The 27,995-nt window shown below is 43.0% G+C and overlaps 3 protein-coding genes across 6 annotated transcripts; 2 read left to right on the forward strand and 1 right to left on the reverse strand.

Moving 5' to 3' along the window:
• Nucleotides 1-262: 262 nt before the first annotated feature.
• On the reverse strand, nucleotides 263-8,561 carry angptl5 (angiopoietin-like 5). 2 transcript variants are annotated; one of them, XM_086177273.1, is made up of 11 exons: nucleotides 8,420-8,559; nucleotides 7,283-7,375; nucleotides 5,546-5,715; nucleotides 4,428-4,754; nucleotides 3,459-3,630; nucleotides 3,253-3,356; nucleotides 3,080-3,173; nucleotides 1,954-2,057; nucleotides 1,759-1,879; nucleotides 937-1,122; nucleotides 263-751 (listed from the first exon to the last, which is right to left on the reverse strand). In XM_086177273.1, exons 4-11 carry the CDS (start codon nucleotides 4,482-4,484, stop codon nucleotides 432-434), a joined length of 1,158 nt encoding a protein of 385 aa, XP_086033399.1. In that variant the 5' UTR covers nucleotides 4,485-4,754; nucleotides 5,546-5,715; nucleotides 7,283-7,375; nucleotides 8,420-8,559; the 3' UTR covers nucleotides 263-431. The 2 variants fall into 2 exon arrangements, with proteins under 2 accessions (XP_086033399.1, XP_086033400.1); XM_086177274.1 differs by lacking the exon at nucleotides 4,428-4,754 and having other exon boundaries at nucleotides 8,420-8,561.
• On the forward strand, nucleotides 8,465-18,948 carry LOC147216663 (transcriptional coactivator YAP1-like). 3 transcript variants are annotated; one of them, XM_086177276.1, is made up of 9 exons: nucleotides 8,468-8,678; nucleotides 9,061-9,290; nucleotides 10,641-10,840; nucleotides 12,010-12,164; nucleotides 12,911-13,012; nucleotides 13,242-13,339; nucleotides 13,607-13,725; nucleotides 13,867-13,967; nucleotides 15,409-18,948. In XM_086177276.1, the coding sequence occupies exons 2-9, from the start codon at nucleotides 9,099-9,101 to the stop codon at nucleotides 15,588-15,590; spliced, it is 1,149 nt and encodes a 382-aa protein (XP_086033402.1). In that variant the 5' UTR covers nucleotides 8,468-8,678; nucleotides 9,061-9,098; the 3' UTR covers nucleotides 15,591-18,948. The 3 variants fall into 3 exon arrangements, with proteins under 3 accessions (XP_086033404.1, XP_086033402.1, XP_086033403.1); XM_086177277.1 differs by lacking the exon at nucleotides 8,468-8,678 and adding an exon at nucleotides 8,925-8,963; XM_086177278.1 differs by lacking the exon at nucleotides 12,911-13,012 and having other exon boundaries at nucleotides 8,465-8,678.
• Nucleotides 18,949-19,009: 61 nt separating this feature from the next.
• birc2 (baculoviral IAP repeat containing 2) lies at nucleotides 19,010-27,885 on the forward strand. The gene is made up of 14 exons (XM_086177279.1): nucleotides 19,010-19,187; nucleotides 19,613-19,697; nucleotides 20,617-23,081; nucleotides 23,171-23,451; nucleotides 23,990-24,292; nucleotides 24,588-24,906; nucleotides 25,548-25,647; nucleotides 25,751-25,829; nucleotides 25,928-25,976; nucleotides 26,064-26,306; nucleotides 26,432-26,530; nucleotides 26,659-26,814; nucleotides 26,940-26,981; nucleotides 27,197-27,885. Exons 3-14 carry the CDS (start codon nucleotides 22,988-22,990, stop codon nucleotides 27,388-27,390), a joined length of 1,959 nt encoding a protein of 652 aa, XP_086033405.1. The 5' UTR covers nucleotides 19,010-19,187; nucleotides 19,613-19,697; nucleotides 20,617-22,987; the 3' UTR covers nucleotides 27,391-27,885.
• Nucleotides 27,886-27,995: the final 110 nt, after the last annotated feature.

Below are 27,995 nucleotides of genomic sequence, written 5' to 3' on the forward strand. Positions count from 1 at the left end.
GTTTATATATGGTTTAATTATGTATTTTTGGAGGGGGAAAGAACACTGCCTTACTTTCAAAGTTCCCATTTCTTTTGCACATCGAAACCTAACAAAGAAATCGGAACAAACTATAATTATGTGACAAAAAAAAGGGAATACTCGTGAAATACTTCTCATTTTCTGATTGAACCTTTCAATGGTCAACAACGTGGGCATATGCCGGTATTCTGAACACCACAGACATCAAAATGCATCCAAAAATAATCACTGGTGCTCGGGTTTTTGTTGTTTTTAATGATTTCAACAGGATTGCTTTCTCCTAGAAAGCCAACAAAGATACTGCGAAGCACGAAATTAGAATGACTAGCACTCTACAGATGCGCAAACAAAAGTCACCGACGCAGAAATGCAATAAAACTAAAACAGTACGGACACTTTAACCGTCCACCTCAATTATTAGTCGTAATCCTCCTGATCTTCATCGTGACGGATTTGATGACGTGAGTGACCCCGTTCTGTCTCCAGGTGTCCCACAGGATCCGGGTCCTCTGACCCTGGTTCGGTTCCGCCTCTCCCGGAGAGCCGTTGAGGTTTGCCAGGCCGCACCGGTTGAACCACCATCCCGTCCGGTTGTGCCGGGCGCTGCAGCTCTCCACCGTGCCGCCGTCCATGCAGCAGGCCGGGTCGCAGCCGTCGTTGTCCACGTCCGAGGCGCTGAACGGAGCCGTGTCCTGGTTCTGGTCCTGGTCGTAGCCCCGAAATGCATCGCCTACATCCGCGCGCACACACAAACGCAAGTTTTCATTCACGCGAGGAAGGTATCATCATATCGGGTCACGGGGAAGTCCTGTCGAAATCTTCTCGTCGTCGCAACTGGACTTGAATGCCTTCGCTCGAAGACGTTTCACCCCCTTCAGATCATCACATTTTGAAAACAAATATGTGTAATCTCACCTGCGCTGCCGGCGTATCTTCCCAGGTGAATACTGAAGAACTGCGTTTCATTGCCCAGGTGAAAATCATCGTAGGACGCGTACGAGGCGACGTCATCGCGGGAAACAAGAGCCACGTGAAGCTGGAACCGAGCATCTTTCTGATTCACGATCTGGAAAACCTTCCTCAGGCCCAGCCAGTGTTCTCCTGCGCACGTAAGTTGAAGAGCACGAGCAATGACGTGCACGTAAGCAAAGTTCTTATCTTAAAAAAAAAAAAAAAAGCTGTGCAATATTTCATTTCATAACAGCTACACTCCAATTTTTCCTTTTATCATACCATTGTGCACTCCTTACCTCACTTGTTACTAAGACACTTATAGTTTTATCACTTGTTTACTAAGACACTTTATAGTTTCACTGAGACACTTATAGTTTATAGTTTATTTTATTTCTAATTCTGCCTTTTCTTTTTAATATTTATTACTGTTATATTTTCTGTAACTCTGGCACAACAATTTCCTTCGGGATTAATAAAGTTCTTCTTATCTTATCTTATCTTATCTTAAATTGACAACAGGTTTTGTGCGTGTTGAAACTATGCATTATCAGTTTAGGCAAAACTATTGTGAATTTTATGCAATGCACTCGGCATCCAACAAATTTAAAAAACCAAAACACTGTAGCAAGTGTGTTTGCACTGATGGGAAAGATTCCTGCAAACCTGATTCCTTCAAAATTCTCCTAAAGCTACGCTGAACTAAACTCTGCGCCCTGTTTTAGATGTTGAAAGCACAAACACAGAACGTGACACCGCCGCCGTCTCACGTGAACGCCGCGTCACCTGCAAGGTGTCCGAAGCCGTCGACGTATTCCGCCCAGGGCCGCTTGAAGTCTCTCAATCCATCTGTCCTGCGTTGCATCACCGTCCATCCCCCTCCCATGTAATCCATCTCGCAGAACACCTGCGGAGCATTTCGAAGGCTGAGAGCCTGCGGTGCGATCGAGAAACCGCGATAGCTGATAAAATCACACCCACCTCAAATGAATAGTCGGTGTCCTCGGGCTGGATGATGTAAATACCGCTGGGGATTTTTGGCACCACAGACACCAGATTATCCTTGATGTCGCTGCAGTCTCGTCCTTAACAAAGAAAACAAGGGATTTTTACCATTTAATCAAACGCACCGATGAGAAGTAACAGTTACTCAAGGAGAATATTTACGCTTCATAATGAAGCGCCTGCATCTTATTAGGATATTCCATAGCATATATCATGATTTGTGTTTTAAAGGGTTCTTATTTTCATTCCTCGAAAAAAGGGTTCTTTGTGTGACAGGTATATAAAATTTTGGGTCAATGATTGAATATTTAGGATGCAGCAGGTTTAGTGGAGACCCTAAACTGCCCAGACGGGTAAATGAGAGGGTGAATGGTTGCATGTCTCTGTATGAATCTCATAATATTGCATTCATACAATATTACTCCACTGTGCTGCTTCACATTACTAAATATCATATAATTTATTATTATTATTATTATTTTTGTTGTTGTTGTTATGTGGTACCCCGCCACATATCTATTAATGTGAACTTGGATAATAATAATAATAATAATGATAATAATAATAATAATAATTATAATAATAAAAATAAATTAATCAATCAATAAATAAAATATCAATCTAATATATATATATATATATGTATATATACATGTGTATATATACACACACACACATATATATATATATACACATATATACACACACATACACACACACACACACACACACACATACGTTTTATGTTCTTACCCTTATTGTTATGGTTGTCTATTCTCACCCTTGCTGTTTTTTTGTTTTGTTTTGTGTTTTTTCCATTCTGTTGTCTATTCTTATCCTTGTTGTTGTTCACTCTGCTTTCTTTTTATTTGTGGTTGTCTTTTGCTATCCTTTAATTGTCTCTCTATTTATATTTATACCCATATTTATCGATACAGTTATTGTTGCGCTGCTGTGACAAAAACAATTTCCCCTATGGGGATCAATAAAGTATATCTTATCTTATCTTATCTTATCTTTTCTATAAATAAATATATAAATGTTTTCTATGTTGCAATAATATCGCTGATTGGTGTTTTCCGTGCATCTGTGCGGGCGCTACCATGGGATTGCACAGGTTTGCTGGAGTATATCTCGAAGTTGCTTCTCTGGACCTCCGAGCTGAGCACCTGCACTTTGGCCGTCAGCTCTGTCACCTGGAAACGTGACAGCGGTGTGTGTTCAGCGGTCAAGCGGAGCCTGGAAAGAGTGCGAGACCTCGGGGGAAAGTGTTACCTGACTGCTGAGGATGTCCAGGGCTCGCTGCTGCTCCTCCATCACATCCTGCATTAACTTCCTGGTGCTGCGTCCGAAGGCCAGCAGAGACTGCTGGACCTGACCTGCACACACACACACACACACACACACATACACATACATTCTGTGGAGTAGGTAGTTGTGACAGCTGTAATAAAAGCATCATGAGGGATGCAAAGCTTTACCACAGACTGAGTGCTTCTCATCTCGGAGCAGCTTGACAGTGATGTCGCAGGGGATTGAGCACGTGTCACGACTTTTATTCCCGCCAGGTAGTTTTTGGCCTTTGACAGGTGCATTATGGACGTCCACGATGGTAATTTGTGATTGGTTGAAACTGCTGCTGTTTCCTGTGCTCTGTGGATAGAGTGAGATTAAGCATAACCCATGATTACGGCTGATACCGCCAGAGAAATGTGTTGTTGTTTTTTTTTTGCTTCGCCTTAAAACCGTTCGCATGGAATCGGGGGACTCGACCCGAGGGAAAACGAGATAAAAACCGACTGAAAAAAAAAAGACAATAGAAAAATATTTCGGCTTTGGAAAAAAAAAAAAAAAAAAGGAATGTGAACAAAGCTGCAGAGACTTTCCTCAAGCGGCGAATAAACAACCAGACATCCTGCAGGGGTGTTACGGAGACGCGTCTGTATTAAACTCTGATCCGACAACTGGGGGGTGAAAAAAAACAATTTCATTTCGAGATCAATAAAGTCAGATATTCTACCGTCTCAGTCGGAGACAAAGACACGTGGCATGACTTCAATATCCTGCCTCCTAATCCGCCCGATGATCCCATTCGACGGACAGGAGACCAAGATTATATGCAGAGAAATGGCCAAATGATAAGAAGAGAGAAAAACAAACTCAACAAAAGCTACAAATATTTGACAAAAATGAAATATCCAAATAATCTGGATAGTGCCCTCGGTTATATGTTGTGCTTCGCAGATGTCGCAACTTTAGAATGAGGTGCTTTTACCTCCGGGCTCACAGATGCTGCATGTGATTGACAGAGATAGAATCAAATGCAAAATCCAGAATCCAAACTGAACGCTCAGTGTTCTGCCATTAGATGTCATGATTGCATCAGAAATTCGCCCTTCGCCGTTCACGTAGAGATGACTTTGTTGGCATGCACGATTCACTGTACATACTGTGGAGGAGAGCAGATGAGGCAACATCACCAGAAGGACAGCGGCCGCCCGCATCATCGAGCCCCGATTTTGCTCCGGGTGCCGCTTCTCTCAGGATGGAGGGGCCTGAACTCTCTCTCCGACCTCGTCACGGCCAGACGCTCCCGCCGACGCCTGCCCTTTTCCGTCCACCCGGTCCCTCACATGTCCGTCCTCCTCCGACGACGTCTCGTCCGCTTCCCCTCTGTTATCAGAGCACGCTTTCTCCTCGCTTCCTCCGTGCTCGCCTCCCTTTCTCCTCCTCCGTTCCGTCACTCCCACCTCTTCTTGTAAATCCCCATGACACCCCTGAAGAAAGAGTTAAAACCGACGGATGCTTGGCTCGGCGGTTTCGGTGCGGCCAAAGCGTGTTCTTAGCAGAGGTAGTGACTGAATGTGCTGATGCCAGACTTGCGGTAACAAGCGGTTACCTTTGACTAATCAAAAGCAGATGGAAAAGTGAGAGGGAACAGCTGGTTTCAATGCAGGACCGCATTCGGCCTGTGTCTTTACTCGGGCGCCGTGTCTGAAGGTGACTCCGCTCGTGCTCGTATTTCCCGGCGTCACACCCCTCCCGCCTCCTTCCCCTCTCCCTCCCCGACCGCCGACTCACGTATCTGAAAACTCCCAGAAGGTCAGACCAATTATTACTCCCGTGAACCGGGCCGCTAAGCACGGAGGGGAGCAGAAAGTGGTAGAAAGCAAAAGCAACATTCCAGTCGGGGTCCAGCTGGAGCCGGCCAGCCTGTCGCTTCCTTGGAAAACTTTGCTGTGAGTGCCAAAGAAAAGATTCGCTGTTGTTCCGAACCTGTGAGAGTTTACAGCCGTGGTCAGCGAGAGGAATGTGAAAACCCCGGTGCCGCAGCCCCCGGGGCCCCCACATCTGTCCTATGTTACGTGCTCTTGTAAAGCGCCCCATGCATGTGAATGAAATGTTACATCTGCCTGCCGATACACAGCGACAGAAGAACCGTGTGGTATCAAAAACCCGGCCTTGTGACCGATGCAGATCGACTGGCTGGAGTTACCGTAATAAATGTAACAGGGGCATAATACACAATGACTTGTGCGAGTGTGTGTGTGTGTATTCGCCTCCTTACATTGAGGTACATTTCCTTCGGTGATTCATACAGGACCCCGAAACGCTCCGCGCCTTTTCCCGGTCATTTAATCCACTTCCATTCCATGACGGCGGGGTTCCCGCGGCCCCCGAACGTGGGCCGCTCTCGTGAATCCAATCGTTCTGCTGCGTGTGCAGGTTTACTGTAGCCTGAGGTCAGTGAGAGAGTAAAGTACAGTTCGCATGACTTACGGTAAAAAGCTGAAGCAGCTCGGTCTGCAGGAAGTGCTGACGCTTTTCTTTTCTGCAAAACGTGCACTTATCGACGCTAAACTCACCGCCAACGCCAGGATTGGGAATGCAAAGTTGTAATGATGTCATTCGGTAGTCATTCATTTATTCGAGTCTCATCAATCTAAAGCAGATTGTCATTCAAGAACCTTTTTATTCAAACCGAAAAGGGATTAAACTTGTAAAATATGGGAATGCAAAAGGACTTGAAAAAGGACAAAGTAGTTGTGTTCGCTGCCGCTTACTGACACTGCATGATTTCTAAAAGAAGATCATTTATTTCATTGAAGTGAATTTCACTTTATTTTCATTTATTTTTTATTTTCACATTTCATAACATTGTACAGGACAAGCTATTCACAAGCTATTCTTCATCTCTCTTTGCTCTTGATGCCTCAAGGCCGCTTTGTGGACAAAACACATTTATCTCCCCATGTAAGCGTAATTATAGAAAGTAAACAAAAAACTATTTCTAATTCAGCGAAAAAAGTAGACCAACAGCAGATCTTGAATGAATCACCTCCATATATAGATAGATATATATATCTATATATATTTCTGTTTTATTTCTGATTTTCTCTCCCGAACTGTGACGTATAATAACTTCCTGCGCCTTAATTCTCATTTAGTAACATTCAGTAACAGACGCACCTGCATCCAAGCGGCAGATGCGTCTTATTATTTGTGAATTAAAGTACAATAAGAGGAGTTAAGTGAAAGAAAAATAAGAGACGACGACGATAAGGGGTGACGTGTGACAGTGCCATCTGCTGTTTGGGGTCTCTATTACAGCAACTTTGTGATCAATGTTGACTGTCAATATTGACGTCTTGAAAGCACTTGATATTTAAAAACAAGACGGATTCAAATGATGCATCTGCACGATTTAATCATCGTTCGACGCCGATTTAAAGCAGGCGTTGTGATCGACGAGACGTGGGATATAGACCTTACTGATCTTAGAAGTGCCATTTTGATCGCTGATGTTCAAATGTGACGGGATTGTTGGCGAACGACACGATTTTGACTCAGTCTGATGTCGTGATCGTCTGTCGGCGCGATCGGAACGGCAGGGTTCGACAAAAACTACATTCAACCGCAGATCAATAAGATAAACTTTATTGATCCCCATAGGGGAAATTCCTTTGTCACCGCAGTGCAACAGTTAAAATGTCTAAAAAAAAAAAAGTAAAATAAATAGGAATATAAATAGAAAGAAATTAGAAGATAGCAAGACATACACAAATAAATAGACAGCAGGGAGAACAACAACAGCAAGCAGCCATCCAAGCAACATACAATCAACTTTATTGATCTCCGTAGCGGAAATTATTTTGTCACAGCCACGTAACGGTTAGAAGTGTCAATGAATATTGCAGCGAGTCACGAATGTTTGGGTTTATATCAATGTTCGTTTTCTGTGTGATTTTGGGGTTACTGGGAATTTTGTGGGTGTGGTTTGAGCTGCGATTAATTCTGTTTTTACCTGGAAATGAGCAGGAAAAGTTAGTTGTCCTGCAGGCTGTTGCTCATGACACGGATGTTTTACCGTCAACCCGGTGCGTTTCTCCGACTAAAACTTAACATAAATAGAATAGAGAGACAATTAGAAAAAGCAAATGACATCCACAAATAAAAAGACAGCAGAGAGAACAATAAAAACAACATCATCAAGGATAAGAATGAACAGAATAGAAAAAAAAAGACTGAAAATTGATGTTCAGGTGGGCGAATATGAATTCGCAAGAAGCGGCGTTGACCCCGGATCGACGCCGGTCGGCCTCCGAGACAAATATAGAGACACGCAACCGTTCATTCTCATTCACGAGGGCACTTTAGGGTTTCCGATGAACCTCCTGCTTGTTTTTGGGCTGTTGGAGGAACCGGGGGGAACCGGAGGAACCCCGCGCAGACACGCCGAGAACACGGCGACTCCACACAGAAAGTCCGGGGATCGAACTTCTCGCGTGTGATTTCTGGATGGGGATCCCACCGATACTCCGAATCCTCAACTGCACACTTTTGTCCGTTTCTCTCCTGGATTCCACCCGGAGGAGGAGAACAGGCCACTTCAACTGTTAATTCAATCTGATGGCCTGCAGAGTTCCAGCGCACGGTGTGCGTGTTTTCCACTAGAGGGCCCAGACAGGGGCTTCGCCTGCACGGACAAACAGGCTGTGGCTGGGCTGGTTTAATCAGGGGCGGATGTTTTCTCAATGTAACTTCCCATTACGACCCCCCTCCTCCTCCTCCTCCTCCTCCTCCTCCTCCTTTTCCTCCCCCCCTTCATCCCTCCTTCCCTCCCTCCCGACCCCCGAACCCAAAACCGGAGGATCCCCTTCCTCTTCTATCTCCACTTTCAAGCTTAGGGCCTCTCAAACAAATCCCACGCAGAAAACGCGATGAATAAATAGATATTGGAAATTAAAAAAAAAAAGCAAAGAAGCGGCGGGTTTGTTGGATATTATCCGTGGAAAGGCGTGCGTTGCGCGGCGGCTTTAAAGGCCGCGCCGCCGCCCCGCCCTCCGCACTATCACATGAATCTGGAGCGGACTGTGGATGTGGAACAAAAAAAAAAAAAAAAAAGAGAAGAAAAAGTTTGGGGGTCTCACGCTTTTCTCACCTTCCTTCGCCACTTTTTTTTTTTCCTCCTCTCCTGGTTGGACTTTTTTTTTTTTCTCCCCTCCCCTCCTCTGCAGGACGTCGTTTGACGTCGGGAAAGCGGCGCGTCGGCGGACTTTTTTTTTTTCCGACTCCCAAGTTATTTTTCCCTGCAGGACTTCACAGAGAGAGAGAGAGAGAGAGAGAGGGGGAGAGAAAGAGGGGGAAGGAAGGAAGGAAGGAGGGAGGAGAGGGAGAGGAAACGGTCTGTCTGCTTGAAGGTATGTGGGAGGCATGTCGCTGCTTACATTGATTTTTCTGTTTTGTTTGCGCGCCGGAGACGCACCGCTTTTTTTGGTTGTTTTTTTTTTCGACGTCTCTCTCTCTCTCTCTGTGGCGACGTCCGTTTTTCTTCATTACTGTTTTGTGTTTTTTAAAACTTAAGTTGATGTTGGTGGCCTCCCGAGCAGACAGGCGACGACACAAAAGTTCAAATGGGGTGGGGGGTGGGTAGAGGAGGAAGAGGAGGGAGGAAGAGGAGGAGGAGAAGGAGGGGGTCAAACAGTGTAAACAAATCCGATCTTGTAACTTCTCATCTCCCCCTCCTGTGAAATCACCCTTTCGGACTTTTTTTTTTTCTTTCTTGTGTTTTATTTTTGGCAGATTTGGAAAATAAAGCCCCGGGTATTCGCTCCGACGCCATGGACGCGCCTCCGGCCGGGCAGCAGGTCGTGCACGTCCGCGGGGACTCGCAGACGGAGCTGGAGGCCCTGTTCAGCGCCGTGATGAACCCCAGCAAGGCGGCCAAGCAGCCGGCCTCCCTGCCCATGAGGATGAGGAAGCTGCCGGACTCCTTCTTCAGGCAGCCGGAGCCCCGGGGCCACTCCAGACAGGTGAGGGGCCTCCACCTCCTAACGCACCCCGAGAAAAAAAACAAAAAAAAACCCAACATTTTAAACTTTCTGCTGCACAATCCTGCAGCGTGCAGGCAGGGGCAGCTTTTTACTTGTGAGTTTTCCCTTGTTTTTCGTGAAGTATTATCTTCAAATTGAATCTGAAAGGGTCCGAAAGCGACTTAGAGGGAAGTAAAAAACCAAAACTGTGTGATACAGGATTATTGTCGATTCCTCCACATGTGTCTGGCATGCAGAGGAGTCGGAAGACCTTCTCACTCCCACGGTGACAGGATAGAAATGCACAGCACAAACACAAGATGTTAACTAACAGCAAGAAAACAATAAATTAAAGTGCATGGCAGATACAAACATGTACTGAAGAAATATAGCAGCAGAGGTTTCTGTGGAAGTTTTGTCGTGCAAAAAACAATAAACTACATTGCTATAGTTTTTTTTTTTCCTTACAATTCTTGTGACAAACATCTGCATAAAGTAGGATTTTAAAGAAAGCGCTTCTGACCAGACCCATCGTAGGGCTTTCTGAAAACTCCGGTGACAAAAGTGCGGCATACAGGAAAATATAGAATAAGCAGGTTCGTGAAAATAGTTTTGTTTCATTGGTATGGCCTCCGGGACTCCAAGTCTCCTTCAGTTGTTTCCAAAAGGTTCAAGGCTCTTTTAAGACTAATAATAAACCTTATCATACACAGCCATATATAATAAACTTGTAGCTTTTTAAAAGAATAATCCAACCAAGAGTTAATATATATAATATCTACAAGCTTTTATCTAAATCTATATTATATATGGCTGTATATTATAAGCTTCATTAGTAGTCTTAAAGGGGTTTTGATATATATATATATATATATTTTTATCCATGAGAAATGATCGTTTAACAAATGAATCAGAGCCTCCTTGATTTTGGATGGCTGGAGATATTACTGGTATCTAAAAGTAAAAGATAAATGGTGTTAATATATTACATTTGAAGTAAAGCTATGTTAGCAACATATGCTAAAAGTATCAGAAATCAGTTTCAAAAATAATGTGATTGGTGTGTAATTTTTCACACATATTTCTTGTGTGCTCATGTTGTTGTGCAGCATATAAATGCCGTCATTGTAAACACATGATACTTGTGAAGGTATTATTTCCTGGCCGGAGCAGATAATCCTGCAAGTTGTCCGGGTAACTCCTTGGCAGAGTGAATGAAAGTTTCCTGAAAAGATTTTCCTCCTCCGTACTCTTTGTTTCCTCAGCTCTGCAGCTCTAGTATCGGCGCGAGCGTCTTTCCTTTCCGCGTCTCGTCGCCTTGGCGTAACAACCCTGTTCGTTTCTCGTCAGGCCAGTTCGGATGGAGGCGTGTGCGGCGCTCTCACTCCCCATCACGTCCGCGCCCATTCCTCCCCTGCCTCCCTCCCGGTCAACTCGCTCTCCACCCAGACGGCCGACGTAGCATCGACGCCGATCATACCTGACGACGTGCCGCTCCCCCACGGCTGGGAGATGGCTAAGACACCGACCGGCCAACGCTACTTCCTCAAGTAAACTCTACCTTCTGTTTTTGTGCGCTCAAACTTGTTACTTCGCAGCACGCTGACCCTCCGGCTCAATAATCAACCGCCCCTTTCGGTGTCATCGATTAGTTTGATAAAAAGAACGACTCGCGGAAAATAACCCACTCCTGCTGTGCGAGGCCATCTTGGAATTTGCAGACACAGATTTCACGACCAAAAGAAGAGGAAAGGGATGTTTATGATGGAGAGAGAGGAGACCCACCAGGGCCTTCGTAGCGCCGCGCTGTTGTCCGACCGCTCGTGCTCGGACGAATGTTATCCAAGATCCGGATGTTAATCTCAGGTTGTCCTTGTATGTAGACAGGGCGGTGTTGCATAACTCTGGTTCTATGCTATATAGCAAAAGCATTATCTGCTCCTCTGATGCCTCCACCCTTCTACCACTGACTGGCCAGATATGAAGCTGCAACCCTTTTAGCACGGCCAGCTGAAAGAATCCCCTTTGGAACCAGCGAATTCACGCTTCGCAGTGTAAAGGCCACTGCCATTCAGGCTCGGTGTCAGCAGCTACATTTTAACACGTATACACACACTCGCGGTGGATCTGAATCACATCATAAGATGAACCGTAAGCAGAAAAGACGTTACGGTAAAGCTACGTATTATGTTCCTCAAATTGTCGGTTAAAAATCAGTTTTGTCACCACATTTGATGTGAGAGTAAAGCATTCTGCAAATTTGTCAAATCACTATATCAATATGTGGCAGCTTGCTGTGTTTTAACACCAATGGAAGCTTTAAGTAGCTGAGAAAATGAGCTTAAAAAGATACATGCTGCAACGCAGATATAATCAAAGCTAATCAGCAGCGTGCAAACAGGATATGCAAGATCTTCCTACACAGTTCAGCCGTCGCTGGGATTTCAACCGATTCCATTCACGAGAGCAAATGGCGAATCATCGGTGTGCACTGCTTAGCGCTCATTACACTCAATTCAAAACAAAGCCTAACACTTCGTGTCCCTGTCCATACCTTGTTCACAACAGCACAAAGTGTGACATTTATACACGTGTGTTGACGTTCATCAGGTAGTACAGGTAAAGCCTGTCGTGACAAAGCGTGCCTGCCTCCTCTTCTCCTCCGGCTCACAGTTGTTTAACAGCCACAGATTTGTTAAGACTTGTCTTTTGTTTTCAGTCACTTGGAAAAGACAACCACTTGGCACGACCCACGACTTTCACAGCTCCAGTCGGCTGCAGCGCAGCATCCCATCTCCGGCACCCCGATCCATGCCCACTCTCTGAGCAATCCGGCAGCCACGACATCCCCACAAAACATCAATCCAGAGACAGGTATTTGCTCCAGTTCTTCTCCAAGGCCCCGGCCCTGCTCCTCAATGTTCAGGTCCACCTCCGCCAGGCCAGTACTTTGGCGCTGGGTGCAATATTTTTCTTCTTTTTTTTTTTTTTTTTCCCCCCTATTTTTAATTTTTTTTTTTTTTTTTTTTGTTCCCAACATGTCCCACCTTTGTCACCTGTTCATGTGTGTCTTCGAACTGAAATAAGCCCCCTCTGTATTGCATCTCCCACTTTTTTGGAGCAATCTGACACCAACAAGTCCAATTTCAGTGCACAAGACTCACAGTCCAGATGAAACAAAAATGAGTCGGGGGACAAAATTTCACTTTGATTGCTATTGTTGTGACTAATAATGTCAATGTATTAAAAATTCTGAAATTGTATTTATTTATAAAATGGCATCAATGCAGGTTTTATCCTTAGTGTCTCTCAGCAGATTTCATAAAATCACTCAAAGGAACCCAAGCTGCCTTTTGAATACAATCTGCTCATTTTTTTTTAAAAGCATCGTGCATGCAAATGTCTTATTTTCAACGGTTCATGCCATAGTGATGCATTGCGTTCAGGCAGGACACATACAGGTTTGCACACTTTAGCACACATAGAAGTTATTTACACTCAAACTAACCGAACCTACACATCCATAAAGGACGTGGGCCAGATTCTACTTTTTAATCTCAACACTCCATGCACTCCATCCACCATTTGCCTTCTCACTGTGTACTTTCGCTGCTGTTCAGGTCCACTGCCTGAAGGCTGGGAGCAGGCTGTGACTGCAGATGGAGAGGTGTACTACATCGATCACATAAATAAGAACACCACATGGGTCGACCCGCGTCTAGGTAGCACACTGTCGAATTTGTGTCTACAGAATTGACAATTCATGTTGGTCAATGAGAAAATTTTTGTTCCAATGTCCACCATCACAAGTTGCTGTTTGGCTACAAAAAAAAATAAGAAAGATCGCAAAGTTCTGAAAAGTTTACAACATTGCCTCACTGTTTAAACCTCATGGAAAAAAAGCTATTTTGAGTGTCAAGATATTCATTGCTTATCAATTTTATGTTCCAGCCCAGAAGATCAATCCTGGCCTCCTCGGCATGTCAATGCAGCAACGACAGGAAAAGGAAAGGCTCAGATGCAAACAGCAGATGCAACTGCCGACACAGGTCAGAGGCCGAGTGGAATCGCAAGCCAGTGTGCAGCACTTCAAATTTCACTTTCATTTCTTTCACAGTGAAAGTGAGAAGATGAAACCCAAGGCCCAGGTTATCTGTAGCTAAGATCCAGACAATCAAAAATAATTTGCATGCAAAACACTTTCTCAAATTGAAATGACTGGGGTCTTTTGTCGTCCGTCCGTCCCTCCGTATTGTGGGATGTCCACAATCGCTGCATCTTAAAGGATGTTACCAAAGTCTGTATTGGTGTCACAGGACGCAGGAGAGAGGAACCCGATGCCGGGCGGGATGGACCACGACAGGAATGCACAAACGCTCGTTCCGTCTCTGGATGTCAGGATCAGAGCCCCGAGCCATGAACCTTCACTGAATGGGTGAGCCGCTTGTTTATTATACAAGATGATGATTTTTGATCAGCTCCAGGCGAATCAGGCCTTTGTACGATCAAGCGGTGATAAAAATAATGATGACGATGACGATCAGGTGTAAAATTGTGTATTGTGTTTATTGTGCAGCGCTCACTCTCGCAATGAGAGTACTGACAGTGGCCTTAGCGTCAGCAGCTTACCACGCACGTCTGACCACATGTTGAGCTCTGTGGATCACATGGATACTGGTAAAAAACACACACACAGAAAACACTCAATTTTTCATATCTATCCTTGTCAGGAAATTGCCTGTGCTTTCACATAGTAAAGGCAGCCTCACTTCAACTCCACATGTCACATTACCCCGATACCTAACCCACAACTTGGGAAATGTTTTTTCGCAACGTGAAAAGGCCATCTGAAATGTCCGAACCAGGTCTGTGTTTATACCAAAAACGGTCTCCAAGCAATAACAACACACACCCTCTCTGACACACCTTTAGCGCTGACATGCAGGCCCTTACACTCTGTGTTTACCTTAGCATTCACCGCTAGCGAAGTCTAACCCAAAAACGTCGTCTTGAACCGGACAAACTTTATTTGTAATAAAGGCCGATAAAAATGTCCGAACATTCTCCAGACACTAACTAGTCCTTTTATTATGCACAAATGTGAACAGCTCGGTCATCCTTTCTTTGATGGCCTGTGTGAATTTGGTTTAAAGGCCTTTTGCTTGGACTTACTAGAATGGCCTTTATTTCTCCAATAGCGCAACTATAATGGTTCAACACTGAAATGCACGACTGTTTATTGCCATCATGTAATTTAGAAAGCAAAAAAAGGAGTGAATCGACTCCACGGTCCCCACAGCAGTCAGCACAGGGTCCGCCATTGATATTAATTCAAATTTATAATGCAGCACTTTTGCTAGTTGACCGACTGGTGTGTTCGGTGACATCTAGTGGTTAATTTTGAGTTGTATCTGTGAAGAACTGACCAGTCCTCTGGTTGAACTCCCTGCGTCCGACAGGGAACAGGAAACCTGACATCTATCGCCAGTGTTTTCGATTCTGGATTATTTCCTCACGTCTTAGACGTCCAGTCCCGACTTGCCAAGGGCCTTCAGTCAGGCCTTCATTTTTCTTCCCACGCCACAAAATGGCTCAGCAGCGTCAACAACCATTCATTTCTTTCCCTCCCATCCTCCATCCATATAAATTGTGAATTATTAAAATATGAAAGTGTTTCTCGGCTTTGAAAAGCTTCTCAGATGGATATTTGTCAGGTAATTGTACACAAAAAATATAGTTATGACTACACGTGAAAGTTATGTTACTGGAACTTAATTCTTCACATTTTATAAGAGCAGCTTTCCAAAAAAAAAAAAAAAAACAGTGACTGAAGTGGGAATGAAATAATTTATATTATTCGAACAAACTGTGAGTGAATGATATAATGCTCAGTAGATAATAGGAACATGTGGCAAGTTCGTATCATTTGCGACGATTCAGAAAGAGAAAAATCTGACTTTTAACCGATCTAAAACTTACTTTCAAATCCAACCAGCTCCTCCAAGCTAACTGTGTTTCCTGGAGCAGCTGTAGCTGTGTTAAATATTTCAGCTTTATATTAATTGAAATATTTGTCCAAACCGTTTATTTGAATTAACTTGATCCTCACATTTCCCAGGTGACTCCAGCGAGACCTCCTCAATGACTATGCAGGAGTCGATGCCCGTGCTCCCGATGTCAGAGGGCGAGGAACTGATGCCGTGCATCCCCGAAGGTCTAAGTTCGGACCTCCTGATGGACATGGAGACGGTCCTCTCCGGGTCACACATGGACAGAGACAGCCTTTTCACCTGGCTATAGACACGCTGGCCACCCTCCTCCATCAAGCCTTCACAACATGACTGAGATTTTTGGTGGAATTTTTGTGGCTTTTTTTTTTTTTTTTTACATGGTACAGACCGACAGAGCAGAAAGAATAATCGACTGTTGTGTGATGGATACCTAACACTACTCGCACCCTGAGGATTGAATTAATCTGACTCTCGCAGGAGGTGGTAAGAATAATGCTGGTATTGTTCCCTTTTGGGCTTGTTTTCACAGGGGTGTGTGACGGAGCATCTTTATATTTATAACCCTCCCTGTTTTTGTTTTCTTTTTTTTGACATCAACATTGGATGATGCTCGTTGCACCTCTGGTAAAAAAAAAAAAGCATCTTAGCTAATTGTGAAGAAAAGGTGTGTTCTATTAGTTCGCTTGGATTATACACTACAGCGTGATGACAGTGTCAGGAATGTTTGGAAAGTGATTTTTAACAGATACATAAATGTGAGAGAGAGCTAAAGTACAATACGTTTAATTTTCTCGTGAGTTTGTCATAAAATCTGTCGGATAAAAGAGCAGTATCTAGGGCTTCCACCCCTGAGCGGCCTGTCGTTTGGTGATTTTAAGTGCAAATGTTCAATTTTGCGAATTCTTAATCATATCCGAGCTGCAGAAAGGGATAACCATGTCAGGATATTCCCTACACGGGCACCGTAAGCTGATAAGTGATTGCTGTCCCATTTTCCGGTTAATTGAATTTAAATGCGCCATCCTCAAATTTATTCTGAACTACCTCCTCTGAAATGGTCAAAGCTCTAACTGCCACCGCTCCCCAGAAAGGGGAGGATGTACTTTTGTGGCAAGTCGGTAGAAGTTTTTTTTTTTTTTTTTTTTTAATATAAAATGGAACGCTCAGAAGCCAGAAAACAGTGTTAATAAACTCGTAACTCTTTGTGGAAGACCGCGGGGCTGCTCGGAACCGAGGTAGCAATCTGAGATTTGTCAAAATGAACTAAAGGTGGATAAGCTTTATTTGTAGTGAATATAACAGTATTTGCAAAAATATGAATTGACATGAAGGCCCAGGCGCTTGCCCCGAGGTAACAGGGGTGTTTTGGCACAGTAAAATTACATAAGCGTCTGTTTGGCCGGGAATACGAGGAGACTGTCAGTAAATGATGGTGTGTAAAGAATAATGTAATCCAAGGCAGTCCAGCTTCCTCTCAGACACCCTGGTCTTGTGATATATTTTGTCCAAGTAGGTTTTCATTAGCACCTGCCTGTAACTTCTTGTTTACCCCGCATTTGCTCTCAGATATTCTTGTTTTAACCAAGTTAAAAAAATATATAAGTTTTCTAGGTGTTTTATTTTGATTGAATTTCATGGGAAATTTAGACAGTTTTGTCCTTTTTTTTTAATTCTTAAGTGCCAGTTTGCTTTTTTTTATCCACTACAGGTATTAATATAAGCTTCACAAAGTAGTATTTGTTTATCTGGTTTACATTATATTGTACTGTTGTAGTATCAGAGTGTCCCATCAGGGCCTGGACATTGATTTTTCTGACGTCCAGGAATAACGTGCAGGGTTCGTGCGAATGAATTTGGCCACGGCTCACGCACAGAGCCTAAAATATCTAAAATATGACAAATCTCTAATTATCAGCAGAAACCCCATTAACTTTGAAAATTGCTCAGTTTTCCCCAGTGTTGACTTGGTTCACTTCTGAACACTACAGCAGTTTGGCGTTGATTATCTATGAAGTACATCTGGATAGCGCTAACCCAAATGCTCTGCAGTAATAATTATAATCTACTTGTTGTTAACCGTTTTAAAAAATAGTTGTTGATTTTCTTTCAGTCAGTTTTGGAAACTTTTCAGCTACACAGGTTACTCTTCAGAGCTTTTCCATTCATTTTTACCATTCTGTTTGTCTGAATTAGGATTAGTAGTGACAGCAAGTGTATTGTACTGCAACCGTGTCATCGACGTGTATCGAACTAATAATCAAGAAAATGTAAATTTCCTAATAACCGTAACAGTGCAACCACTGTGGGTTTCATAAGCTTAACAGTCACCATAGCTATTGTACAATCATCTTAGTGTGAATTTCTTCTCACATTTAAGGCATCCATTTAAAACAAAAAAAAAGATTCTGTGATGGAGGAAAAGTTAACTTTTCTGTATGTCTTCTTACGTCAAAAAATAAATCAAAATTGTTTTGGTAGACGGTTCATGGCCAGCTTTGCAGCGCGGAATGAAACAAACAAATGATATCTCCATTTTATTATCTCAACTGTCTCCTTTTCATGGCTGTCGGTTGTCAGAGCTGTACGACTGCACGGCTCATTTCAGCTTTAATCTTATTTTGCGTTGTGGTGCAATTTTTACTGGGGGGGAGCAAAGTTTATCCCAAAGTCCTAAATGAAATATTGAGAAACGGGACATAGTGACGCAACCTAAGCCAATCCAAATATTTCTTTTTTGTAATTGTTGTTTTCTATAAATGCATATCATGTGGAAATGAATGTTTCGATAAATGCCGGGATCGCTGGTGGGATAGAGGGTTGCACATTTAAATGCAGAGAATAGTGTTTTGAAAATGCAAAATGTGATTTGTTGCAGACAGAAAATGTTAAATCACTGGTACCTTGTGTTTGCTGCAAATCCCTAGAGGAGCAAGTCGCTTCTTCCCTAGTCGGTCTGTGTGTTTTCCTCTCCTATTGTTGTTAAAGAAAGTGTTTGGCTTTAGAAATGGACCTCAGACCCACCCAGAGCCCACTGCCACAGTCGGTGACCCTGCTGTCACACTTTGGTAAAGACATACTAATTGCAGATGCTGTGATGTTGATTTGTTTTGCTCTAATAAGTGCTACCAGGAGCTTTTTCTTTCACACTGCAGGCAAATGTAAGCACGGAGAGTTTTCTCCATGTCTTCAGTTACAAACAATGTATATCATTTACCTGCTTGGTTTTTTTTTCTGCCGTTGTTTTTACATTAGTATATGAATTTGATTCATTTTATGTCAGTTTTGCTAATTAGCCTAATTTTATATCTATATATAAACTTTAATGAAGCGAAGCCCTTATTTGCCAAATCCCAAATAAATACCTGCTTTTTTCCCTAATCTTGGTGAAAAAGAAAGTGCCTCAAAAGATTTCCTGCTCTTACACCCCATGCAACACACTACCTTGCTTATTATTTATCATAGCATGCATGACACCTTTATGTATGTAACACATGATGTTTATTATGCTATTTACAGAAAGTTTGAAAGGCAGTCAGACTTTTTTTTTGTACCTTTTTATGCATGTGCTTTATATAAATTTATCCATACTCACTGTAATCATTATAAATGGAGTTTCTGTTTAATAAACTTTGAAACATACCAAAGAAGCAGTTTTGATGGTGTGCAGACTTTCGTTTAAACTGCAATGGGAGTTTCCTTTTCTCATAGTCATGATTCTGCTCAGCGTCACTTCACGACGGGAGTTTCCGAAGGGGAGGAATTTAAAATATGCGAGATTATAAAAAAAGACAGAAAAATCTCCCAGAAAGGAAACTTTGCAGAGGAAGTGCGGGGAATTCTTACAATCTAGCTTCTTCTCGTGGTGCATTCAGTTCACGTCTGGAAGGTACGATTCGTATCACCACTGTGGAAATGTTATTTTTTTTAACATTTTGATTTCAGTCATGAGTCAGAACGCCTTATTTTTTTTAAATCATTTGCTTAAAATGTCCTTGCTTTTCGTGAAACATTTGACATTGATACAACTCGGCCGTTTTAAAAGAAGCTATCCCCGCATCTGTCCGAGAATCGATATATCCGAATTTTAGCATTAGCACACAAACGTCTCATCACTGCCCGTCATTTTTGTGTAAAATGGCTTCCCTCGGGAGTTCATAGTCATTTTATTTCCCCTAGAGAGAATGCATTTTTATTTTTCCGCATGAGTAGATGTTAAAAAAAACCACGATGAGTAAAGTTTAGAAGAATGACGCAAACTAGCAGGGGTTTTACCTAATTTACTTGCGTATTATTTTCCTTGTCATTTCGCAGCAAACCGGAAGCAGTACGGTGTAGCTGCCTGTTACGGGCTGCCACCCAGCAGGGACTTTCCACAACCCGACCGGACAGTGACCCGGTAAGTACGTTAGCCCGCCTTGGGGGGGAGGTTAAGGTCGATATCTAAGTCACGGTTGTATTCTCCAAGCCAATTATGTCAGTTAAACCCGTCTGATAATTCTCCTAATTCTGCTAACGTCAGTGACGCCGGAGTCAAAAACTTCCTAGCATTAGCAAATATTAGCGCTAGCAAGCAAACAGCCGCTCATCTTACTGGTCCGGGCGAACAGTGCGATCGATCGGGTCTGATTTTTTTTTCTTTGCTGTTTGGGATTTGTGAATGTTAGTGTCGCAGTGCTAGTTATAATTAAAATGGCAATAATAATGTAAATGTCAATTCAGTTTCGTTGGTATTCTCGAATTGTCAACCCTGAGGAGAGGCGAACCTTAACCCCAAAGGAAGTAACGTTATCTGTTGTAGGAAAGTACCTGGAGGAGGGGGAAAATTACCAGAAATGCAGAGAAATGAGCGTTTGGTTCACTCGGGATTATATTTGTCACTATAAGTTTCTGTTTTCCTTTTTAACCAGGGCATCTGTAGTTTAAAGATTAATGGAAATATGCAATGACTCATCGATGTCGGTTTCTCTCTACGGGATCTAGACAGTAACTAAGAACGTCAGTCATTCAATGATAGCAACACGAACAACGCCTTCTGATTGAATTGTGAGTAAAGGCAAAGGTATTTAAATAACTAAATAACTTAGGGGCTTTTACGAGTGCATTTCATGGGAATGGCAAGCTAATAGGCGTTTTAATCGATAATGATTGTAAACTGTGATAACGGCTTATAAGGGACTGTGCCTTGATAAATTTTGGTTTATACCAGTCTGGATCAGAGGATCAGAGATGCACTTTGAATGTGATGGCGAAGAAATAAGGTGATAAATATATGTGAACAACATTTAATTTCTGCTTAATTTTGCTCAATTCCTCAGGTCAGACGCTCATCGCTGTCAAGCGGGATTTCCATTATCTAAATACATTTTCTCTCTGGGTTTTTAATCTTCAATAATGGAGGCTTAGACGCTCACAAACGGGATGTCCAAGAGGGGGGAGGGGTTTGAGATAATACAGGTCCTTCTCAAAAAATCAGCATATTGTGATAAAGTTCATTATTTTCCATAATGTAATGATAAAAATTAAACTTTCATCTATTTTTTGATTCATTGCACACCAACTGAAATATTTCAGGTCCTTTTATTATTTTAATGCTGATAATTTTGGCATACAGCTCATGGAAATCCAAAATTCCCATCTCCAAAAATTAGCATATCATGAAAAGGTACTCTAAACGAGCTATTAACCTATTCATCTGAATCAACGAATTATCTCTAAAACAGCTGCAAAAGATTCCTGAGGCTTTTAAAAACTCCCATCCTGGTTCATGCCTCAAAACCCCAATCATGGGTAAGACCGCCGACCTGACTGCTGCCCAGAAGACCATCATTGACACCCTGAAGCGAGAGGGTAAGACACAGAAAGAAATCTCTGATCGGATAGGCTGTTCCCAGAGTGCTGTATCAAGGCACCTCAGTGGGACGTCTGTGGGAAGGAAAAAGTGTGGCAGAAAACGCTGCACAACCAGAAGAGGTGACCGGACTCTGAGGAAGATTGTGAAGAAGGGCCGATTCCAGACCTTGGGGGAGCTGTGGAAGCAGTGGACTGAGTCGGGAGTGGAAACATCCAGAGCCACCGTGCACAGGCGTGTGCAGGAAATGGGCTACAGGCACAGGTGCCGCATTCCCCAGGTCATGCCACTTTTGAACCAGAAACAGCGGCAGAAGCGCCTGACCTGGGCTACAGAGAAGCAGCACTGGACTGTTGCTCAGTGGTCCAAAGTACTTTTTTCAGATGAAAGCAAATTTTGCATGTCATTGGAAAATCAAGATGCCAGAGTCTGGGGAAAGACTGGTGAGAAGGAAATGCCAAAATGCTTGAAGTCCAGTGTCAAGTACCCACAGTCAGTGATGCTCTGGGGTGCCGTGTCAGCTGCTGGTGTCGGTCCACTTTGTTTTATCAAGGACAGGGTCAATGCAGCGAGTTATCAGGAGATTTTGGAGCACTTCATGCTTCCATCTGCTGAAAAGCTTTATGGAGATGAAGATTTCATTTTTCAGCACGACCTGACACCTGCTCACAGTGCCAAAACCACTGGTAAATGGTTTACTGACCATGGTATTACTGTGCTCAACTGGCCTGCCAACTCTCCTGACCTGAACCCCATGGAGAGTCTGTGGGATCTTGTGAAGAGGAAGTTGGGAGACACCAGACCCAACACTGTGGATGAGCTTAAGGCCGCTATCGAAGCATCCTGGGCCTCCATAACACCTCAGCAGTGCCAACAGCTGATCGCCTCCATGCCACACCGCATTGAAGCAGTCATTTCTGCAAAAGGATTCCAGACCAAGTATTGATGCATAACTGAACATTATTATTTCAAGGTTGATTTTTTTTGTCTTAAAAACACTTTTTTATTGGTCGGATGACATATGCTAATTTTTTGAGATAGGGATTTTTGGTTTTTCTTTACTTTTTTGCCAAAATCATCGATATTAAAACAACGTTAGCCTTGAACTACTTCAGTTGCGTGTACTGAATCTTAAGTATATGAAAGTTAACTTTTTATCATTACATTATGGAAAATAATGAACTTTATCACAATATGCTACTTTTTTGAGAAGGACTTGTATACCTTGGTCTGTGTGTGTGTGTGCTTAATTAATTTATTTTTTTGCGGTCATGTTGGTCATCGTCATGTTTTGCTTGTTTAATTTTGAACACTAAAGTGGCGTGTCAGGGCTGATAAACCATGAGAAAAATCAAGCCTATACAGATCCTGGGTGATGTGACCACAAAGTAACATTCATCTGTAATTGAATTCAGGTACTGTCAAGTGAAGCATGCTTTATTGACAGAACAGGGTATGTTTTTTTTTCTTTTCTTTTGGAACTTAAAATTTCAAGTCTGTCACCTAGGTTCTGTGGTACAAGTTATGTGTACAGGTAATAATCCAGAAGTATAATGTTACAATGGATGTGTGAAGCATGGAGGCAAAAATCTTCAATTCAGAGCTGCCTAACAGAGGGTAGTCAGGCTTTTACTTTCGTTTCTGCCTGAGGCTTTTTTTTATCCTACTTTGAATGCTGGTCTTTCTCAGATGCTCACTCAGTTCAACATTTCAGGTGCAGTGTGTGTGTGTGTGTGTGTGTGTGTGTGTCTGTGAAAGCGTAAGACCTCGGGTTTTCTCAAACCTCTCTCCCCCTAAAGGACATCTCTTGTCTTGGATCACCTAAATTTTGTTCAAACATGGAAGCCCTTGTTCAACTCAAAAATGACCCATTTTTGATGAGCCTGTGCCGCAATGGCCCGCCACCAGAGCTGCAGTATGATAACTCCTCAGGTAGTAGTCTTTATAATTGAACTTTAAATATTGTTTATATTTTTTGTATTTTGTATTTATCTATGTTGATGTGTTGTTCTCATCCGCAGAGCTCTTCAGAATCTCAACCTTTGCTCGTTTCCCGGCTTCGGGAGTCACAGAGCGAAGTCTGGCAAGAGCTGGCTGGTTCTACACTGGCATTGGGGACAGAGTACAGTGTTTCCGATGTAACGTGACAGCAGAGGGCTGGCAGGCCGGAGACTGTCCCACCGAGAAGCACAGACAGCTCTCTCCTTCTTGCTCCTTCATCCAGAGCCTCCCATCTACGACCAACTTACTCTCCTCCTCTCACTCCGCCTTCTCTCCTCTCAGAATCGCCCCGGCCATTCCCGTAAGTCTCAGACATAAGAAGTCTATTACTTTTCTAGGCGAAGATTGTCATAGTCAATTGCTTGTATAAAAGTAAAGGCTTCGCCTCATGTAATGGATACTGACTGCTCTGGGCACCACAGTCAATTGGTCTGGACTGTGCAAAGGGCCCTTACTACCAAAAACTACTACTGTCTTAATGCATTTATACAGGAATGAAGCGACTTTTGCTAATAGCAAAAATAGTTTGACAGCGACGTCTTTGTGAAATTACCATGACATCACCAAGGGGGTGCACACAGAGTGCAATGTGATGCAACAAAGGAGAACAAGCTGTAGTCTTTGTTACACAGGGGAAGCCCAGAGGCTGTGATGTGACCGGAAAAGGGATGTTAGATTGATACTCGTGGCACTTGTGTGTCGCTAAACACAGTGCTCAGATAGTATGCCGTATAAGTGAATGGCCCTATCTCATCATTAGCGCTTGGATTTCAAGTCTTTGAGGCTGCTGTAACCTCTATAAATGTGAGTGAATTTTTTTGTTTTTCATCACTACTTAGCTCGCCGGCCCCGGCCCTGTTGCTCCTAACCCAATCATAAGCCAAAGTGAAGAGCCGGCTGGGTATCTGAATATGGGCTTTTCTGCCCCTCCACCTTCAAGCCCACTTACCTCCCGCGGTGTAGAAGACATGTCCCACCAGAGACCGACTTGTCATAACCCGAGCATGCGCCGAGAGCAGGACCGGCTTGACTCTTTCCACTCTTGGACACTTTCCATCATCACCCCTGCTGAGCTCGCCAAAGCAGGCTTCTACTACCTGGGACAGGGGGATCGGGTGGCGTGCTTCAGCTGTGGCGGACAGGTGAAAATCAATGCAGGCATTCACACACAGACACTTCCTCATGCCGCCTTCGGGTGTTTCCAAAAAGCCAGAAAATTCCCAGTCAATGAGTCTATTTTTACTGGAGAACATGTGTTTGTCGGAACAGTACAGTGATTAAATGTGACTAAAACAATTTTTTCACGTATGCTAAATGATCATTAACAAACTGAATGTAGTAAATGGATCTAGGTTCATTGGATGACAAAAGTTTTTTTTTTTTTGGTCTGTTTTGTTTTTCCCCACTTTTTCAATCTTTGGCTTTTTGTGTTTGCAGTTAAGCAACTGGGAGCCAGGTGACAGAGCCGTATCAGAACACCAGAGACATTATCCGAACTGTCGCTTTGTCCGTGGAGACAGAGCAGACAATGTTTCACTCGCTGGAGCTGGATCTGGAGCAGGAGCTGGAGCTGGAGCTGGAGCGTCCAGTTCCGGTGTGGGAACCTCGCAGCTGTCTGCAACAACTCTGGCCCTCAGTAACGTATCGAACCCCGCCATGCAGCAGAGCGAGGAGAGGCTGCTCACTTTTGTCAACTGGCCGTCCCGCATCCCTGTCCGCCCGGACCAGCTGGCTAAAGCTGGCTTCTACTACGTGGGTAAGTGCAGCATCACCGCCATATGGTTCAGTCCATATGTATTTTGACCGTGGCTTCCGTCTGCTGCCACAATGACCACATGTCTTTATATTTACTCATATTTGAGCCTTTTAAATCCCTAATTGAAAGCAATTTATATTATCGATAAAATGAGCAAATTTTAAGGGGAAAATGTTTAAATGTTTAAATCACTTATGTATTATTCCCCATGCTATTTTATCTACTAAAAGCACAATTAACAAACAAATTTGGATTATGGATGTGAATAAAGACCCAGTTATTTTCCCGATATACATTAATCCAATTTTACCGTGAATATTTACAAAGCAGTAAAGTTGTAGAGGTGAGCAGAGATAATGTAGTATTTATTTAAATTGTCTTTAAAGATATGACCGACGTCTTCAATAAATGTTTAAAATATATACCAAATGAAAAGGGTTTTCTCACTGAGATTGTGATCTTTTGCAAATAAAGACATTTGCAGTTCTGATACACACATCAGAACAGCCTAGAACGAATAGAATAATGCTACCTACGCTCAAGGTTTCAAGCATAACAGGAAATGTAAGATAGGCAATCACACCTTAGAATACTTCTCAAACCAACTTTTAAATGAATGTCGTTTTTTTTTTTTTCTTAAGGTCGCAATGATGATGTCAAGTGCTTCTGCTGTGATGGAGGTCTGCGATGCTGGGAGTCTGGAGATGATCCCTGGGTGGAACACGCTAAATGGTTTCCTCGGTGGGTTTCCTCATCCAACACGGATGCACGTTAAACATGTTAAAGTGGCTCAACATGTGAAAGGTTCTTAAATTTGTATTCTTGTCCCTCTGGGTGATTGCAGGTGTGAATATTTGCTCCAGGAGAAAGGACAAGACTTTGTTCACCAGATTCAGGCTCGGTTTCCTCGATTGTTTGAGCAGGTCAGAGTGATGCAGCTAAACTCAAATCTGGCTTTCAACATTACACATAAAGAGTAGCTTGTTTTAAGTACTGATATTGTATCAAATGCTCTCTTAAGCTTTTAACAAATGGTGACACCAACTCCAGGGAGTTTGTCGATCCGCCAGGTAAGCTTGAAGGTTGATTTAAAAACCTTTTTCCAGATGATTTCAACAATTATTGTTTGACATTTGAATCATCCCACACTGTTTCAGTGGTTCACCTCGGTCCAGGAGATGAGCGCTCTGAAGATGCCATCATGATGAACACGCCTGTAATTAAATCGGCTTTAGAGATGGGTTTCGATCGCAGTCTTGTGAAACAAACCGTCCAGAGCAAGATCCTCACCAGCGGAGAGAACTACAGAACTGTGCAGGAGCTGGTTTCTGACCTGCTGAGTGCGGAAGACCAGAAAAGGGAAGAAGAGCGAGAGATGCTGGCCGAGGCAATGGCCTCAGGTATGGATCGTCAGAGCTTACGCTGCATCAATTCTCCACAAACACTAATAATTGAAGGGGTATTTTTTATGAATCGACATTGAAAAGGATGCGCATAGTTAAGTCTCGATGCCTCCCTTTTTCAGATGGATTCACATTCGTGAAGAGACACCAGGCAGCACTGATCCAACGTCTGAAGAGTGTTGAACCAGTGCTGGAACATTTAAGAGAGCAAAATGTTTTATGTATGTCTGTATTATTATTGATGTTTGAATGACAGCTTTGAAAGTTTTTTTTTTTTTTTTTTTTTTTAAATCAGTTCTGCAGTTGTTAACAGAAAAGGCCTTTTATTTATTTTGCTGTCGATCTGCAGCATCGGAGGAGTACAGCAGTCTTCAGGCTCAGACGTCGGCCCAGCAGCAAACAGCCAGGCTCATCGAGCTCGTCCTCACGAAGGGCAATGCTGCAGCCGAAGTCTTTCGCAACTGGATCCAGAAAAATGATATCCACCTCCTCAGAGATCTCATGGGTAAATCTTTCCTCATTTCCATCATGTTAGCACATACCACTCCTGCTGTCAGATATTGAGATGGCTAACTATACCATAATTCTTCCATCATACGTGAATTGACTTAATGTATCTGGTGTTTTCAGCTCAGTCGAACGAAGCTGCATCACCGAGCCAAGATCTGTCAGGTATGAAGATATGAGCCTTGAGACATAGCTTGTGTACAACTTGTCAGGTTTAGCTGCAAAATTGCTCCAAATTTATACAAGACACAAACTGTTATAGCCTGTGCTTTTTTGAATGCATCAGTCAGAGCATGGCTCAATTTGGTTTTCATGAGAATTTGTGATGAAAGATCTTACTCCACAATGAGACATTGTTGGTTTTAAAATTGTCCTTGCAGACCTTCCCATGGAGGAGCAGCTGCGACGCTTGCAAGAGGAGCGAACCTGTAAAGTGTGTATGGATAAAGAGGTCAACATCGTCTTCATTCCATGTGGACACCTGGTTGTGTGCAAGGAATGTGCACCGTCATTGCGCAAGTGCCCAATCTGCAGAGGACTGGTGAAAGGCACAGTCAGAACTTTCCTCTCCTAATCGAAGGCTGTGAATCACCACCATTACACCTGACTGAATGTAAGCAATATTTGAGCAGCAGGAGCGTAGTTGTTTCTCCACTGTGACAGTTCCTAGAAGCACTTGGTGTAATGCCTGTCAGTTAATATGCTAAAAAACCAGCTTGCTCACAAGCAGATGTAAAGTAACTCTTATTTTCCATCGTATCACAAGTCAACAAATGCTTAATGCATTAGAGCAGAGCCTCTGTATTTCATTAAATCTATTCAGATCTATGACAGGATAATTTAGTTTACAGTTTTGTGAGGGTTTGTCAGTCGCTAAAGCATTTGATGTTATCTAGAATGTGTTCATTGTGTGGGTATATATATATATATATATATATATATACATACACTAAACATGCAGATGTTAACCAAACCAATTTTTGGTCAAAGCACCTTAGTAGTAAAAAGTTTTGTTGATACAAATGCTCTGGACTTTGTGTATATTGTGTAATAAACTTGTTATAAACAAGTGGACACTTCTGTTGGCAACATGACCAGTCGTTGTTTCCTTAGCCATGACACCATCAAGCAACTAGCCTGCTATATGTCAAGGCAGAAGCCCGAGCCACAGCCCAGAGC

This window comes from Fistularia commersonii, chromosome 29 (genome assembly GCF_037954325.1).
Source record: "Fistularia commersonii isolate RoL2024-O1a breed Wild chromosome 29, RoL_Fcom_v1.0, whole genome shotgun sequence".
NCBI classification, from domain to species: Eukaryota; Metazoa; Chordata; class Actinopteri; order Syngnathiformes; family Fistulariidae; genus Fistularia; species Fistularia commersonii.

Excerpts from the sequence above, each read along its gene's own strand:
- angptl5 (XM_086177273.1), bottom strand. The coding sequence starts at position 4,484 with ATGATGCGGGCGGCCGCTGTCCTTCTGGTGATGTTGCCTCATCTGCTC. Across the intron at positions 3,357-3,458 it reads TGAGAAGCACTCAGTCTGTG|GTCAGGTCCAGCAGTCTCTG; the intron begins GTAAAGCTTTGC and ends GTGTGTGTGCAG. Across the intron at positions 752-936 it reads AAGATACGCCGGCAGCGCAG|GCGATGCATTTCGGGGCTAC; the intron begins GTGAGATTACAC and ends GCGCGGATGTAG.
- LOC147216663 (XM_086177276.1), top strand. The coding sequence starts at position 9,099 with ATGGACGCGCCTCCGGCCGGGCAGCAGGTCGTGCACGTCCGCGGGGAC. Across the intron at positions 12,165-12,910 it reads AAACATCAATCCAGAGACAG|GTCCACTGCCTGAAGGCTGG; the intron begins GTATTTGCTCCA and ends GCTGCTGTTCAG. Across the intron at positions 13,968-15,408 it reads TGTGGATCACATGGATACTG|GTGACTCCAGCGAGACCTCC; the intron begins GTAAAAAACACA and ends CACATTTCCCAG.
- birc2 (XM_086177279.1), top strand. The coding sequence starts at position 22,988 with ATGGAAGCCCTTGTTCAACTCAAAAATGACCCATTTTTGATGAGCCTG. Across the intron at positions 26,307-26,431 it reads GGCCGAGGCAATGGCCTCAG|ATGGATTCACATTCGTGAAG; the intron begins GTATGGATCGTC and ends TCCCTTTTTCAG. Across the intron at positions 26,982-27,196 it reads ACCGAGCCAAGATCTGTCAG|ACCTTCCCATGGAGGAGCAG; the intron begins GTATGAAGATAT and ends TTGTCCTTGCAG.